Here is a 17,646-nt window from a genome sequence, read left to right on the forward strand (position 1 = left end):
TACTACATAAATGGTGTTTATTGTTGAACTGCTATAACATGCTGGTTAGGTAAGGCGACTAAAGCGCCAATTAAGTCTTAGAATAAAACCAAACACGTTTTAGTTTAGATGTAATCAATATTATGATAGTTTGCATTTTATTTAATACACTGATTTCTCTGATACTTTTCATGTACAAAAGATCACCTAAAAATAAGCACTGTGTTACGTATTTACCTAAGATGGTTACCTGAGTGACAGCTTAACATTAAAATGCTTATCTATTGCGAAATACTGTCTCACTAGACACAGGTTTTTTGTCCTCAGGACAGCATCGCCATTTAGGATACAAATGCATGAACTTCTAGATTATGTACTATATTGCTGGCATAGCAGACAGTCCCAAGTACACTTTAAGCAAGATTATTTCATACAGAGATTCTTGAACAGTTCTGTTCAGTAAGCATCACCAAATTGTCCACTCTTAAGTTGTAACAAAAAGTACCAATCATGCATTAGTACTAAAAGGGTAGTAGTCAGGAAATTCATGGATAATTTTCAGAGCTTCATTATATAGTGCTAAATCTGAAATAAACAAGAATATAACATTAAAAAACGTTAGTGCAGGTGAACTATCCTATTTATACAATACTACCTAAGAGACAACGCTAACTATAATGTGCATCTCATTCTTAAAGAAACATATACTCAATTCCAAAGTCAGGAAGGTTAAAAATATTTCAAGGGGTTGCTTTAACCAGTATCTTGCCTGAATGTGAACAGGGATTAATTTGATAAAAATCCAATTGACAAAAGCTCAATTTGTAAATGTATCCACAACAGCTCTCCCTCTGTAAGAGCAATATTGGATCGTAGAGGCTATATAACAGATTTAATACATCAATAACAGAATTATCCTATCTGGCTAGATATATACCAAGTTCAGTGTTTTGAGCAGACAGGAATGACAACTGTCATCGCAAGTGGCGGCACAGCGGCAGCAGGAGGCCCCATTAACTAAAGTGGTGCTTCAAGTTAAGAATAGTTTCAGGTTAAGTAAGAATGGACCTCCAAAATGAATTAAGTTCTTAACCAGAGGTACCACTGTATCCACATGGGATTTTAATTTCTGAAAATGTATTTTGTGCATCTAATTCTTTGGGTATCATGCCAAACATAACTTCCATGGGGGAAAATAGTAGATAAGAACTGACCATTATTGAAAGAAACTTGTTAATCAAGAGTGCCAGAAGCTTATTCAAAAGTATTGAAAAACTGCAATTTGCAATGAGGGAGGAAATAATTCACTTACCAAATGCGTTTTTATCTTCTCTGAACTGGGTATATGATGCACACATTATGTTTACTTGATTTGTAACTCTTCCTGCTACCTCAATGACCCCAGAGATCTCTTCTTCAAGCTGCAATAGCAGATGAACAAGTAAATGTCTTTATTAAGAATTTTACCAACAATCAGTTTTACACTTCCCCCACCCACCATGTTTCTGGGAGTTCACTTTATGTTCCAACATAGCACTTATGAATTGAAATTACAACTCACTAAAATTACAACTCACTAAACTTGGCTCTCTATTTTACATTAACACCTTACCATAAAACACTTTTAAGAATTACTTAAGAATGTTCAAGAAAGTGAAGTTCATTCCAAGTAAAGGTGAGGTTATCTATTCTCTCAAACATCCACCTAGCTTAACTACATCACATATTTTGGGAATCTGTGACAAACACAGCCCATTCAAGCCTTTTGTCTTGCCTGACCCATCCCAGTAAATTCACCTGAATTTTGCTGTTCATGTGAGCATGCATGCACACGCAAACAATAATAACCCTATACAAATGATATACAGATGACTGTAAAGAATAGGCAAGATCAAACATAAGACAAAGGAGTTTGTTGGTGTGGAAGTTATTTTTGTTGCACCAAGCAGAAGCATCAGTACCGTACAGCACAGAAAAGCAGAGGTTATGTTAGCTGAATATCTATAGCACTAGCAGGCTACTGCATTTGATTCTAACCTTATATATATGGCTTAGGAGTGAGCAGCAAACAATCCCAGACAAACCTATGGGGCAGGGGAGTTATGCAAAGCGGAAGAGTAAGAATATAAAAATATAATCAGCACACTGTTCAGTCTAAGAAGATGCTTCTATGGTCTTCAGGTACGTAACTTGATGGGGCAGTTGTAAATGCAGTAGTGCTTATTCTTGTTACTGGGCTAATACGAGAACTATGTAAGTTCCTTTATCTAGCTGAGGTTTAGAACTTGAAGCCCTCATATATGGAACTGCTATACCAGCAACACAAAGACTGTTCTGGTCAATTCCGCTTCTACAATTAAAGCCACTGTAAAGGACTTGCTGAACGTAAGGCCGGCGGTTCAAATCCCCGCGGCGGGGTGAGCTCCCATCGTTCGGTTCCAGCTCCTGCCCACCTAGCAGTTTGAAAGCACCCTTAAGTGCAAGTAGATAAATAGGTACCGCTTTATAGCGGGAAGGTAAACGGCGTTTCCATGTGCAGCGCTGGTGCTGGCTCCCCAGCTGCAGCTTCGTCACGCTAGCCACGTAACCCGGAAGTGTCTTTGGACGGCGCCGGCTCCCGGCCTCTTGAGCGAGATGAGCGCGCAACCCTAGAGTCGGTCACGACTGGCCCGTACGGGCGGGGGTACCTTTACCTTTTTATGCTCAACACCAGCAAAAACTGTTAAGCGTAAGAATTATGAAATCTTCCAAAAGACAAGACATACTTACAGGTGTCTCCAGTTCCACGGTTGCATTTTTTCCTTCTCCATCAGATAGGAAGAAAAATTTCCCAGATGGATGAATCTAAATAAAATTTCAAAACACTCATTTTAAAGGCACTTTTAGCCTGCTGCACCTGCCTATCAACACCACTATGTCAGTCTTTTGTCGGAAATACTGAAGCACTCAGGTAAATACTCCATCTACATGTGGGCATAACTGCATGCTTTAAAACTGTACATGGCAGCCTGTAAAAATGCAAGTCACATTCCAGGAAGGAAAAGCAAAAAAAAAAAAAAAAAATAAAAAATGCAACATGTCCTTTAATAAGGGTGATGGAGAGATTTAATTGCTCTACTAAAATGAATTGCGTATCCGTAACAGAGCCCCATGGGAGCTGCATCTGCAATAACAATATTAAGAGCAAGAAAATAAATGGCAACATCAAGCAAGCGGATGCACCACCCCAAGGGGCCTGCAATGCTCTGCAAGGCAAATCCCCCGGCGGACGAAGAGCAGTAAAGGAGCCACTCTTACCTTTTCCAGGCGCCCCACGAAACAAACGGGCTTCCCAATGTACTGCGCCAACTGACTTGTGGCTACGCGTACCCGGGGTCCTTGCAGCACGTCCGCCATTTCGGAACTGGGCGTCTGAACCAAGGCCGCCTCCCCCCCCGCCCTTTGCCTTTTATACAGGCTACATTGGCGGGAAACTTCGACTTCCGCTCGCCGCGCGGGTCACCACGGCAACGGGCGAAGCACGCAGAGTTCGACGGTCCCAGTGAAAACCTTCCAACGCGCTCGCAGAACGTTCTACACGCAGGCGGCCTCTACGTCATTTCCGTGTAGCGGAGCGCGCGTTAGGGAGTATTTGCGCATGCGCGCGCCAGCTAACTTAGACTGTGATTTTCATCAGCCGACGAGGTTACTTCAGTTCATTCGCCGGGAGGTGTCCCTCGTGAACCCGGAACCGGAGGTTGTGGTGGAGAAAAGGCTGCCGGAGGTGCGTATTCAAGACAGGCAGGTAGGGTCGGCTGTCAGAGGGGCCTCGCTCGTGGCGGAAACAGGAAAGTCGAGGCCGAGGGTTATTTCGTCCTTCGTTTGTGGCGCGCGGGGGCAGTCGTCGAATAACGCCGGCGGTGTTGTTTTTTTTACGCTTCGACGGTTATATCCGTTAACATTCAGAATGTACGTGCGGATTTGGAACACGCGTATGCGCGTCGCCAGTTGGGGAGGGGTGTTGTGGAGCTGTTACGTCAGCTGCTCACGTCTGGTGGGCGGAGCTACCCGCGCCAACAAATTCGCTTTACTGCTTTTCCCACCTTATGGGGCAGAGCTCTTCTGGGTCCTCCTTGAGATGGGGCTGGTGGGTCGTCCTACCCATAGATAGTGGCGTAGAGCCACGGGATGACGTTGAATTTTGACAGCCTACCTGTCTGGTCTTCTGTGTATAAATTAACGTCTGAACTGGTGACCCATAGAATAGAGGGGTGTCAAGAAGAAAACAAGGGTTGGCATCCCATTCAGAGAAACTTAGTTGATTAGTAGTTTGCGGCTTAGGTGATTGATTAATTCGTTAAATTCAAATATGTCAAAACAAGCAGGAAATGGAGTCTCTCTGTTTCTAGATTATTTATTCATTTATCACGGCAGGCAAGGGTGGATATGCTCATCGTAAGATGGCACGTGCTATCTGTGGTTTTTGTAAGTTCTTGTATATAAAAAAAGTTTGGTTGTTTTCCAAAGCTGCTGCTTGTTAATTTTAATTAGTTAATATACTGTAATCTGCAAATCAACTAAAACGTTGCATCCCTAGAAACATGTATCTTGGGGAGGGAATGCAGCAGAAGTAGGTTTTGGAGACAACTGTGTGCTCTGTCTTGAAACATTACATTTTGTGAGTAGATCACTGTGAGTTATGGGATTGGCCAGGTTTAATCATGTGTCGGAGGTGGTCATACATTATTGCATTTGGTTAGCCCCTGTAAATGAACTGTTCACCTGAAGAACCTACTTCTTGAAAAATTATTTGCCCTCAAAATGCCCATTACCTAAGACATTTGTATTTGCCATAGAAAGAACCAATTTTTGTAAACCTTCAGTGCTGATTGGCTACAAGCAATTTTTATTTGCCAAAGGCAAAGATACCTGTATCCCTTTGTGCAGTGTTGAAGGAAACTTTGCTAACTAGATAAGGAAGATGCTTCTACAAAAGTTAGAGGAATTATTGGTTTCAGTAAGCAGCCTTCAGGATTCAAAGACCTTCATGTGCATAAACCTTAAAAGAGCCCTACAAGTTAGGTTCAGTATTACTGTTCCTATATATGTGTGCATGAGTTGTATCCAATATTACCCCTACTCAGGGTAGACCCATTGGAAAAAAATCAAGACTGAGCATCCCCCGCATACCTTCATTCAAGATGTTGAACAACAACGGGCCCAGGACAGACATGTAGACTGTTAATAATTTTCAGTGTTATTTTAAAAGGGCAGAAGCCAGAGTATTTCCCTTGGGCATTGGAACACACCTAGACCTATAACAAAAAGCTTTGCGATCTAAATATTGCAGTTTATGAGTTTTGGTAGGACTTTTAGTGTGCTTTAATGCAGCTTTGTAGAAGTCTAGTGGCCTGGTTTATCAAAATGAAAGTGTGAACTCTTTATTTCATTCTTAAATATAATCTAAATTTTGTGATTGCAGATGAAGTTTTGAAATCCTGATACTAACATGTGAGCTTTAGTAACTGTGTTTTCCTCCCTTTTAGCCTAGTGTATAAAGGAAGGACATCTTTGCAGTTCAAGAAGAGTACTTCATAGTCAAGCATTTGGAAGGAAGTCAATGCTTGGAGCTGCTGAAAGTGAAAAGGCAAGTACTGCAGGATTTAGGAAGAGAGAAAGACATACAGTGGTGCCCCGCAAGACGAACGCCTCGCAAGATGGAAAACCCGCTAGACGAAAGGGTTTTCCGTTTTGGAGGCGCTTTGCAAAACGAATTTCCCTATGGGCTTGCTTCGCAAGACGAAAATGTCTTGCGAGTTCCTGCGGGGTTTTTTCCCTCCCCCCCCCTTTCCTAAACCCTAAGCCGCTAATCAGCTGATCCGCTGATAAGCCGCTTATCAGCTGATCTGCTAAAAGCCGCTAAACCGCTAATAGCGCTAATCTGCTAAGCTGTCAATGGGCTTGCTTCGCAAGACGAAAAAACTGCTATACGAAGAGCCTCACGGAACGGATTAATTTCGTTTTGCGAGGCACCACTATATCTGCACAACCGATTGGGAACTGATAGGAAGTGAAAGGTCATGGGGCAGTTTCCAACTCCCTCATTCCATCAGCTCAAGGATTTGTGTTTGTGCAACAAGACTTTCCCCATGCGCTCTGCCCGTGCACCCCCTCAAAATCTGCTCTGGAGGGTTGCGAGAACCCACTGAACAGATTTTGGTGGCACACGGGGATGAAGGGGGTGGGGAAGCTCCATTGTGCAAGTAGAAATCCTTGCAGTGATAGGAGGCGTACTTACTGTTACATGGAATGAAAGCTATTAGGTTAAGGATCACCTTACTTATAAAAGAACTACAGTGGTACTTTGTGTTACATACGCTTCAGGTTACACTCCGCTAACCCAGATATAATATCTCGGGTTAAGAACTTTGCTTCAGGATGAGAACAGAAATCGTGCTCCGGTGGTGCGGCAGCAGCGGGAGGCCCCATTAGCTAAAGTGGTGCTTCAGGTTAAGAACAGTTTCAGGTTAAGAATGGACCTCCAGAACGAATTAAGTACTTAATCCGAGGTACCACTGTATTGTTTTGTTTCTTACTATGCTATTTTTGTGTCTTTATATTGTAAAACATCCTCAGGTCCTTGGATGAAAGGCAGTACTGAAATTTTAATAATTATAATAATGTGGGATAGATTTTAAATAAATAATTAAAACAGGTCATTTCATGACTTAACTTAGTTTAGAATATGTCATCCTGTTAAATCAGGGGTTGCCAACCTTTTTCGAGAGGGTGCTGTAGGCCCCAGCCACAAAATGCCTGCCATGGGGTGGGTGGCATAACACAAAAAGAGAAGAGCGCAGTCATTGCTGCTGCGGCTGCTGCTTGCTTCCATACCCCACCCCACAGACAACCTTAGGTTTAGCATGGAAAGTCAGTTATGCCCTGCTGGTCCTGACTCTGGGGAATCACACAGTATTGATTTCTCTGTAACACACATAATTATTTTGCTTGACAGTAAAAATGCTCTTCACATAATCAGATGGTGTGTTGATTAAAATATTTTTATGGTGGAAAATATAATATTGACTAACTTTTTCCAGTGCTTGAGTTATTTTTCCAGGTGTCAGAGGTTGAGACACAGCCAACACTGCTTGGGTGTACATAAACTCATATTTCTTGAACCGAGCAATAATGAACAACTGACTTGTATCTCTCTGGTGTTCTCTGTTTGCTCCTGCAGGATCCTCCCCCAGTCCAAGTCTCTAATCTTAGAACTTGATGTTAAGAGCATTTCATAATGTTTGTTTTGATGATGCCAGAATTGTGTAAGTTTTTTTTTAGCATCACTTGACCCATTTCTCACCTTTTTGTTTCTAGACTTGTATTTCAAAAAGATGTTCAACTTCTTCCGAAAAAACCAAGATACCAAGAAGGTATTGGTGACAGAAAAAGAAGCAGATGGATTTGTTTTTCTCGGTAAGTGATTCTAAGAATTTATTAAAAAATCATATATTTTGAACAAAATTTTCTGGGTATTTCACAGGTTGTTACCATTTTATATTTAAAGTACATTCAGTTCACTAAGAAATTTCAAAGAAGTTAATCTTGAACCATGCCCCCCCCCCGAGTGGTCATGTATGAACTGAAAATATAAACTGTAGTCTTAGCATAGATGTTGTTTCTGCCTTGCCATTATTTCTCTTAGGCCCTTTGCATCATTTTTGGCACCACCCTCCCTGCTCACAAGTAACAAAGAGCTTAGTCAGAGGTCTATTTCCTGTGGTTGTAACAGTTGTAACAGTTTAAAAATTTAAATGTTTTTAAATAGTCACTTTTTAAGATGTCTTTGATCGCACCTACACCATGGAATGCATTTATTTTCTTTTTCTATTTCACTTTTCTCCCAAGCTGGGATTCAGAGTGGCTTACAACATTTAAAAATACCATTATAAAATGTGAACAAACTAGCTTAAAAACAATAGTTAATATTCATCAAAACACATTTAGAACCAGCATTAATATACAGTTTGCTGTGGCATTTAAAGCACATGGCTTTCCCCAAAGAATTCGGGGAAATGTAGTTTGCGAAGAGTATTGGGTATCATAGCTCTGGGAGGGGTAAACTAGAGTTTTAAAGACTCTTCAGGGAAAATCATGTGCTTTAAATGAATGGAGTGGGTGTGACCTTTATTCTGAGGCAGCATTCAGTGAGTGACCTAGTTATGTTAGCAGCCTCCTTCAGCTTGGTGCCTTCCAGATCTTTTGGTCTTCAGCTCTCATCATCTTCAACCTTTGGCCATTTTGGCTGGTGGTGATGGGAATTGGAGTCCAAAACACCTGGAGGGCAGCTGGTCAGGGGGAGGATGTGTAATCCCAGTAATGTTGACTCCTTAAGAGAAATAGAGTGACATAAGATTCTTGCAGAGCCTCTGTTTGCATAGGGGGATTACTGTGATGAGACTATTGTCTTTCTGTGGCGTTCCTCAGCTTACTTGATCCTATTTTGAGGCCTAAATATAGTGTGCATGGGGAAATGTACACCGAGTTCGATAAAGATTTTGTGACATAGAAATGACTAATCAATAGCCCTGAATGACAACTGAGTCATGGACACAGGAGAATCAGGAGCAATTGGGAACCGATACAGGATAGTGAGTCTTTCCATTCCTGGGTGGATAACAGCTCCTCTGTTGTTTCTGCCTCTTAGTTTGTGCATTACATTATCTCTCTGGGGGAATGACAACCTTCTTCATAAATATCCTGGATGTGAGACTTGTCAGCTAGTAACTTAAGAAGTTCTAAGAATTCTTTCCCATGAGGGTTTGTGCGCTGCGTCATGCATGCCCCAAATTCTCTGTGGATTTTTTGTTCTTGAGAGTGCGCGAGTGGAATTTATTCCAATCATTTGCCTGGGGGAATTAAGTAGTAATATTTCTTGCTGCATGTTGTTTTTCAGTAGGAGTTGCTTAGTACCAGAGCATGTGTGCTCAAGGGTATATGCTCATGTGTACCCTGCTGGGTGGTGTGCAGAATAGTTTATGGTCTTGGAGAAGAAACTTTTCAGATCTATTAGCTTGCTGAGAAAGGAGGAAAACAGTATTGCTTCCCATATAGTTAAATGAAATTAAGTGCATGAAACGCTTGCTGTTCTTCATTGGTTGCCTGCATTCAACTTTGTTTGCTGAACGTTTGTAATAGTATTTTGAACGTACTGGGTTTTCTGATTCAATGAAGCTTCAAACAAGATTGACTTGAGCCCATCTTTCTCTCCTTTTGTTTTCCTGAGGTGTCCCAAATATAATATTTAATTTCATATAAACTGGAAGAATCAGGGTCGTCTTTGTGACACTATTTATTTATTTCCAATATCTATATGCCACCTAATGACAAAAGTCCTCAGGGTGGTTTACAAGTAAGAATTAAAAACACAAAATACCAAAAGAGAGAGAGTCACAACTGAAATTGTCCATGTTGGTGGCTTGGGCTGGCCCAATAATGAAACAGATTGAGACCATTGTCTCAGGTGGTGGGTACAGAGGCACTGCCCCTGTCCTGGGGACCTTCCCCCCAACCTCATTATTGTACATTTGGCGAGGCAAAGATCTTCTGCCACTGCCTTTACTTCCTCCTCACTGTCTTACTTTGCCTAGAGAAAGGGGTGAGAGGGTCCTTTTTTAGAGCCAGGCATTTTGAGTGAGGGGGCCAGCAGAATGCCTGCATTCCTGTCATGGTTTGCCATGGCAGCTTTTTAAACTCTGAATTTTAAAAATGCTTTTATGGAAGTTGGAAGTGCATTCTCCTGGCCATCTCACCCAAAATGCATGGCAGTGAAGAAGGACCCTCTTCAGCCCTTTCTTAGGTGAGAGTTGAAGGCTGTGGTAGAGAGCCTCCATTAAGTTTCCTGGCATTAGAGTCATGTTAATATGAAGCAACTGTGTGTAAAAATGCTGTTTCCTTGGATGACTAGTGCAAGAAGGAATAACCACTATTCTATACAAGTGTATTATCATTGTGTTCCTTCTTCTAAAATTGCTTGCCATAGTTCCATAAAACTTTTCCTATGCTATATAATTGGCACCATATCAAGATCATATGTATATTCAGGAGAGATGTGCCCTCCTGGCATCAACAAGCTTCATTATTATTACTTTTAGCTGCTTTTATTATATGTTTCTAAATCACCTTGATGCTCATGTAGGTGGTGATTAAAAAATGAATAAATAACAATATTAATAATTAGTAATAATAATTATTCTGTCCTTCCTGCAAAGTACTCAGAGCAGCATACATAAATTTGCTCCCAACTTAGACTTTATTTGCAAAACAACCCTGTGTGCAGGTGAGGAAGGTAAGGCTGAGGCTGGACCAAGGTCACCCATTGAGCTTTGGGACTAAGAAGGAATTTGAACCTGGGTCTCCCTGTTCGTACTCTCAACATAATAGCAGCTGCCCCACATAGGTAACTGCTGCTGCTGCTGTTTTGTGTATGAAATACTTGCAATGACTCTGCCCTGACTGCCCTTTTCCATTTGGAACGGTTTCATGTGTGTTATCATTGTAATGGTTTTATTTGTTTTTATAGTTGTATGTTTTGTTGTTGTAACCAGCCCTGGAACTTTATGATGAAGAGTCGTTAGGAAATCTTAAAAATAATAATAACAAATAATAATAAAATACCCAGGCTTAATGATTGCACTGGTGTTCATCAGTGTTTCCTGCTTACCAGGATTTGAGGTTAGTTAGCAAACTCTAGTTGAGAAGAATTCTGGTTATTGATTGATTGATATTCTGCCTTTATTTCCTTATGGCACTCAAGGCAACAACACAGAGGGTTCCCTGCTGCTGATCACATCAAGACTTGGATTAGATTTCGCAAGGTTACAGTATCATATGCCTTAAGACCATGGCCTGAGTCCACTATAAGCACTGCTAGCTGGGCTTAAAGGATCGCTGTGTAAAGATGTAATAAACTGGGATCAAGTATGTTGTCCTCAAAGTCTTGGTAAGCAGTATAGAACATATGGGGTTAGAATGGCTTTTAGAGATGGTTGTGGCTTTCTAAGTGGTAGGAATTATGTAAACAAGCGGTACCCAAGGGGGTATCGCCTGCTAGTTGTTGAAAACTACGACTCCCACCGTCCCTGAGCATTGGCCAAGTTGACTGAGGTTGATGGGAATTGTAGTCCACAACAATTGGAGGGCATCATGTTGGTTGCCTCTGGTGTATACTGTTTTATTTATTGCTAATTCTTATTGATTTGTCTTTCTAGCAACCTTGCATTCATTCCTTGTAGCATTTCAAATGCTGTTCAACAGTTTTCTGCTCAGTATGCATTTGTTGCAAAATTGCTGGGGGGGGGAATAGATTTTTAATAAGCATCCCACCTTAATCAACTGCTCTATGCAAAAGTCGATTGGGACTTTTTGTCTACCGATTGTCACTTCTTTATAATAACAGCTATATTTTGAAGTGCGAGTTTCTTTGGCTATCTTGCTCTTGCCTGTTCTGTGAATAACAGGGTTAAAAGCTCCATGCGTCTGATTACTGTAGTTTGAGTTCACTGGGCAAGGAAGATGAGGGAGACCTGAAAAACAACCCTCTCCAGTGTCACTGATTTCTCGTCGCATAAGGAGATAATTGCTACCCCTTCATTCAGTGTGGAGTCAAACTAATCCTCTTGGGTTCTGGTTTTACACAAAAACAAAGTGCAGTATTGCTTTTGCATCATTAGGTGGCATCTTGCTTCATGCACTTCTCAAGTAAATTGAATACAGCATTAATTGCCAAGCTAGCTCTTTCTCCTACTATGGTTTTTTGTTTTTTTTTTAAAGAATCTGTATGTCTGAAGTTTAATATAAAGCATAAATGGAATGATGTTTTCAGCCAGAGAGCAAATTTGAAATAATGGGACCAAAACCCCTAGAGCTGATTAGTACAGTCTGAAGGGTCACACGAGAGCCCCAAAACACAAAGGAGTGAATTTGCATATTTTTACAAGAGGAAAATAACTGAATGCAACAACATGAGTAACTATCAGCTTCATGCTTTATTAATACTATAAAAGAAACAGAGAGAGTTGGCTAACTTAAGAGTACAGTTGAGTTTTGGTTGAATGAGCTCAATCAACATCTCCTATGCAGATTAACAGAATTAGGTTACCAAACAATGGACCTTCATAATGCTTTGTAGTATAAGCAGGTGTGTTTCTTAAGAGTAGAATATGCTAAGTACAGCTTTCTCTGGACTTTGTATATTACCATATCTGAATGCTGGCATCGCCATTCAGAAGCACAATTGCCTGTCCCCTGGCTGTTTCGTCCATGGGTCCAGCTTATCATATAGTTTACAATTCTGTAAATACAGTGGGTGTAGCCTTTATGAAAGAACATCTGGCACATTTGGTTGATAATGTTGTTGTAGTCATTTGCAAAGTGTTCCTATTCTTGTTGTCGAGAACACAATGGTTTTTAAGTTGCTGATGGTACATAAATCCAGTTGTGCTTGTAAACCTGCACCACTCTTTCGTCCAACAAACACAGTTACAGGTGCTTAAAGTGTGTTTTGATGGGCTAATGCAAAACTTAGTAATAGGACTCCAAATTATCTGAGGTTTTGAGGTTGGGGCCCTTTGAGCAAAGTGTCCCTTCCTGTTTTGACACATTGTGGCTTGGGATAAGCAAACGTGTGCGTGTATGTATGCACGTGTATGCATGCATGCAAAAAGACAGGAGTCAACTAATCTACTTGTTGCTCATAGTCCTGGCAACAACACCTTACCCACTCTGGAAAATGTGACAAGTCGCCATCCACTTACTTAGCTGGATGTACACTGAGCAGTCCTTCCCTTCTCGGCACCAACCATTGCTAAGTATGCACGCCTCCTTCTCCCTGTTTCTCTGCACATCTGTGCTAAGGAGAGCTCTTGGTGGAGAGCTGCTGCTGCCTGGCAGCAGTGCAACCTTGCACTGTACATGTTTAGTCCAGGATGGACAGCAGAGGCAGGCCAAGCACTGAGTGCTTCCTAGAATTCAGAAGTTTCAGAGGCGAGGAAGAAGCTTCCTTCTGGTTGGTGGGTGAGAAGAGGAAGGAAGTGATAGCTGCCACGACAGCCACAAAGAGGGACTGATGGAGACAGGAGAGAAAAACAAAGAAGTGGCCTCTTCTTAGTTTCAAGTTCAGGAGGATCAGGCTGTCTTGCCCTCTGAAGAGTTCTTCTGAGATTGGAATTGGGCAGGAGCTTCGGAGGCTCTGGAGTTCAGCAGGACACCAGATAATAGTCCTGATGACTATGCATTTGAGTTGCCTACCAAGGCCACCCAAAATCTGTGGGCCCAATAATATCTGCCCAATAATAAATGTTGGAAATGTAATGAGACTGAAGGCACCTTCTTTCACCTTTGGTGGACCTGCCCAAAGATTAAAGCCTTTTGGGAAATGATTTATAATGAAATTAAGAAGGTACTTAAATGTACTTTTCATAAGAAACCAGAGGCATTTCTCTTGGGCATGGTGGGCCAATTGGTGTCAAGGAAGGACAAGACTTTTTTTATGTACGCCACTACAGCAGCAAGGATTCTTCTAGCAAAGTATTGGAAGACACAAGAATTACCCACACTGGAAGAATGGCAGACGAAAGTGATCGACTTTATGGGACTGGCAGAAATGACTGGCAGAATTCGTGACCAAGAGAATGAGACGGTGGAGGAAGATTGGAAGAAGTTTAAAGTATATCTTAAGAACTGTTATAAAATTGAGGAGTGCTAAAATGTCAAGGGGAAGGAAGATGCAGAATTACAGCTGAAAATGTTTGATGATTTAAGGTGAAATTGAGAAAGATAACAAGTTTAAATTTAATTGGCAAAAAGGGTTGCTGAAAAATTGTAAAATAAGGATGCAAAAAGGGTGAGGTATGGGGAAGTCCGAGAAAGGAGGTTTATGAAAATGAGGTTAAGAATTTATACCTGTGTGTTTGTTTGTATTTGTTGATGTTTTTATGTTGTTGTTGTTGTTTTGTTTTAAAATTGGAAAATTAATAAAAATTATTATATAAAAAATAAACAAAATCTGTGGGCCCTGGTCAAAGGTTGACTATTTGAACTCTGTTGATAATCGTGCTGTAGTTGATTTAGATGGAGAATTAGCAATGTTGAAGACTTCCTGGATTAGCATTGTAAGCATTGCTTTGCTAGTGTACAGTAACTTCAAGAGTTATGACCTTGGCCAAATACTGCATTGTCAGGTACAGAATTGGGTTCTAACCATCTGCAGTCCCAAGTCACTAGTTTGTTCTTGTTCAGGCTTGCAGAGTGTTGGTGTTTGACCTGTACAGTTCAGTTTTTTAGCAGAGTGAAAGACTACTGGCCGTAGACTGCTTCAGGATTTGTGAAGGGCAAGTATATATTGGGAAGGATCCAAGAATGCTGAAGTTGATGTTGAAAACCACTTTGTGGGAAAACTCAAAAAAGAAAAATCCTTTGTTTATTGACTATGTGCTAGCAAATGACTTCTGGCCTACCTCATTACTCTTATAGATAACAAAACATAAATAGTGTATCAGGAATACTTCCCAAATTGAGGATTTTATTTACTGTTCCCTCAAATCATGAATACAATCATAAGGTTGGAAAGATCAGTATATAGTGCATCTGACTGAAGGCTGAGCACTTTCATCTAGGATTCTAGATTGTTTTTCGGTTTATCACATGATGTTCTATGGATTTGGCTTGTGATCACAGCATTAATCTGACTGCAGCACTTTACTGCCAACTCTTTTAAGACATCAGGTTCAGCAAGAGAAGAGTGTTGGATGTGGATTTTTTTTTTGGGGGGGGGGAGACCCTCCCTTCTATAATATTTGGCCTTTGGAATTGGTTGGTGGTTATCTAGTTCCCAAGGAAGCAAGCATATAAACCTTTCCTAGATTCCTGTTTTACTTGTGGACAGAAGTCTTGATGAACAGTTGTCAAGTTAAGCTGATTCAAAGGGCAGGTGAGGAAAGAAAGCAACCATTTGATTTGCAGGCCTACAGATTTGTTGCTCATTTCTTTTAAATTATTATTATTGTTATATATTTATTTATACCCCACCTTTTTCCCTGATGGGACTCGGCGGCTTATAGAGAAAAACAAGAATCGCTAAAAACTCAGAAGAAACAATAATTAAAAAACAATTAAATATTGATAGAATTAAAATTTAAAAACCCAAGGGACTTCACCTCAGTAGCTTGGTGTAATTTGATCTATCTTATATATTTTTCAGAAAAACAAAAACCTGCAAGTGAATTGCGATATGCTTTAAATACCAGTTTTAAGATATATATTCCAAAAATACCAGTTTTACACACCACCCTACAGTTGATCCCTGAAGCTTTCTTTAATTTATTATTAAAATATTTAAACCCTCCTTTTCGAGCTCAAGAATGAGACCCGCAGGGTAGCTAACAACAGAGAGATGGCAAGGCATTCTACAAGAAACTTAAGAACAGCACAGATATTCCAGATATCAGAACAAATAAGTAGCAGCAGAATTTAAGAGGCAGCCGGTTCTACCAAAACAGAAATCTTTTGATCTCTCAGTGCCGGGCTTTCAAAGCCTCGAAGCCACAACTGAGAAGACCCTTTCACCACTTCTGATGGTGATGAGACAAGGAACAACAGTTCAGACGATACCGTCATAGATCAGTGGGCAGGCAGGATCGTAGAAGATACATCAAGCGACTTAGTCCTAAGGCATTTATGGCTTTAGAAGTAATAACCAACATTTTGAACTGAGCTCAAAAGCAAAATGGGAGCCAGTGCAGAAGGAATATCAGCAGAGTCCTGACTATTGCATGTTGGAATAATTGGTGTTTCCAAATGCTTTTCAACAGAAGTCCTCTATATTTAATCTTGTACATATGTTGGTTATGTAAACAATTCGCTTGGAAACAGGGCAGTTGGATCTGTTCTATAGGGCAAAATAATATTAGACACAAATGCTTGTTCATTCAATTGGGCTGCCATGAAATACAAAAGAATGGGAAACATTGTGTGAAAGGTTAAGTTAAAACAGAAGCGCTGCATAATTAGAAAAGGACAGTAGAGGTGCAATTTGTTTTGTACAGTAACTGTAAATTTCTGACGATGGGGAAACAGCACAGTATTGTTCAACAAAATGCAGGAGGTATTTTTGCATCTTATACTGAAGCAATGCATGAGACAATATATATTACAGTGGTACCTCGGGTTACAGATGCTTCAGGTTACAGACTCCGCTAACCCAGAAATAGTATCTCGGCTTAAGAACTTTGCTTCAAGATGAGAACAGAAACCACGCAGCGGCAGCGGGAGGCCCCATTAGCTAAAGTGGTGTCTCAGGTTAAGAACAGTTTCAGGTTAAGAATGGACCTCCAGAATGAATTAAGTTCTTAACCCGAGGTGCCACTGTATATTGGAGGCAACCCAGCAGGCTCCATGATGCCTATGAAAAACTTCATTGGTTCCCCAGGGCAGGAGCCGCTAACTCTGAGCTTGTTTTAAAAAGGCTCTAGCCATCCCAGAAAGAAAGTGCTGCTTGTGTTTAATGGAGCAGCTTAGGCTTTGGTTTAGGGTTGGCATTTCGTGTGTCTTCAACAGCTGTATGGTAGGCAGACATTCAACAGGTCCATCCGTTTCTAGCATGGAAATACAATTATGTGAAAAGCTTCACCATGACTGGGCTGTCTAACTTTGTGATATGCCATAGTGGCCATTTTGTGACTAGAACCCACAGCACTCTTAAGATTTGAAATATGCCCACTGGTCCAAAAAGGTTGGTGACTTCTGTCTTAGATGTTGTCATGTCTGCCATTTACTAGTTCCTCTGAAGTTGGTTTGCTTTTGCTTTGTTTAAAGCTTCGTATCAGTCCATGAAATGAAGAGACTGGTAATATCAGTTGAAATAACCACACATACAAACCTCGTTTCTCCACCCAAAATGGCTTTCAGTAAGTTTTTCTTTTTTTTTTTAGTTCTGGTAAGTACTCAGAAAAGAGTTCAAGGCTTGGTGAAAAAGAAAATGGAGCAATGGCCTTGTGAAGACGTCAGAACTGCTGTGTACTGTTTCCATGAGCCGTGTACATGTATCATTGACATCTTGCGTTTATTTAGGCCAGGATCTAAAGGAATACCACCCATGCTCATATGCAAGGGCACTTTGGACTTTTAATTTATTTATTTTTGAACAGTGGGTTCTCGGCGCTGCAAAAACAGTTTATGACTGTTGATGGGGAACTGCCACTCGAGAAGTAAAAATTAAAAAGCCACTGGGTGAGCACAAGTCCTTGGGCTGTTTATGGATTTCAGCTATTTGTCGGTTTATATTTAAACTTCACTATTTTAAGTGCTGGTTTCACATGTGGTTCTAGTGCGTAAGAAGTGCAGTTACACCCAGGAGAAATGCTAAGGTTGCATGTCTTCATTCACCAAATAGAAAAACTTGCATGTGAAGTGGGAGCCACAAGTGGAAATTCATGCACAGGTAGGCCAACTCACACAACAGTAGTAGGGTGGATTGCATGTGTGATGTCCAGGTTTGTAAGCACTGAGCTTCATGGATTTTTGTTCCCATTGTAAGCTCTGTATGTGTAGAGAAAGGGCATGCAAGTCCAAAGCTCTGTTCTTGCTTCATCATGCATATGACCTACATGCTAAGACCTTATGTGACATGAC

At 40.9% G+C, this 17,646-nt stretch overlaps 2 protein-coding genes across 8 annotated transcripts in view; one reads left to right on the forward strand and one right to left on the reverse strand.

Annotated features, from left to right (window-relative positions):
• RPA3 (replication protein A3) lies at positions 1-3,521 on the reverse strand. The gene is made up of 4 exons (XM_079948198.1): positions 3,277-3,521; positions 2,749-2,823; positions 1,292-1,400; positions 1-564 (listed from the first exon to the last, which is right to left on the reverse strand). The coding sequence occupies exons 1-4, from the start codon at positions 3,373-3,375 to the stop codon at positions 488-490; spliced, it is 360 nt and encodes a 119-aa protein (XP_079804324.1). The 5' UTR covers positions 3,376-3,521; the 3' UTR covers positions 1-487.
• Positions 3,522-3,576: 55 nt separating this feature from the next.
• The window catches only part of UMAD1 (UBAP1-MVB12-associated (UMA) domain containing 1), a 41,588-nt gene continuing 27,518 nt past the window's right edge, over positions 3,577-17,646 (forward strand). For 2 of the 7 annotated variants that reach the window (XR_013832279.1, XM_079948192.1), the window contains exons 1-3: positions 3,579-3,763; positions 5,505-5,605; positions 7,336-7,434. Coding sequence is in view for 6 of the 7 variants with exons in the window: in XM_079948192.1 (XP_079804318.1) it covers positions 7,353-7,434 (82 nt within the window). In the remaining variant the exon portion in view is untranslated. The other 5 variants (XM_079948193.1, XM_079948194.1, XM_079948197.1 and 2 more) reach the window with 5 other exon arrangements.

This window comes from Podarcis cretensis, assembly GCF_951804945.1.
Source record: "Podarcis cretensis genome assembly, chromosome: 12".
Lineage (NCBI taxonomy): Eukaryota > Metazoa > Chordata > Lepidosauria > Squamata > Lacertidae > Podarcis > Podarcis cretensis.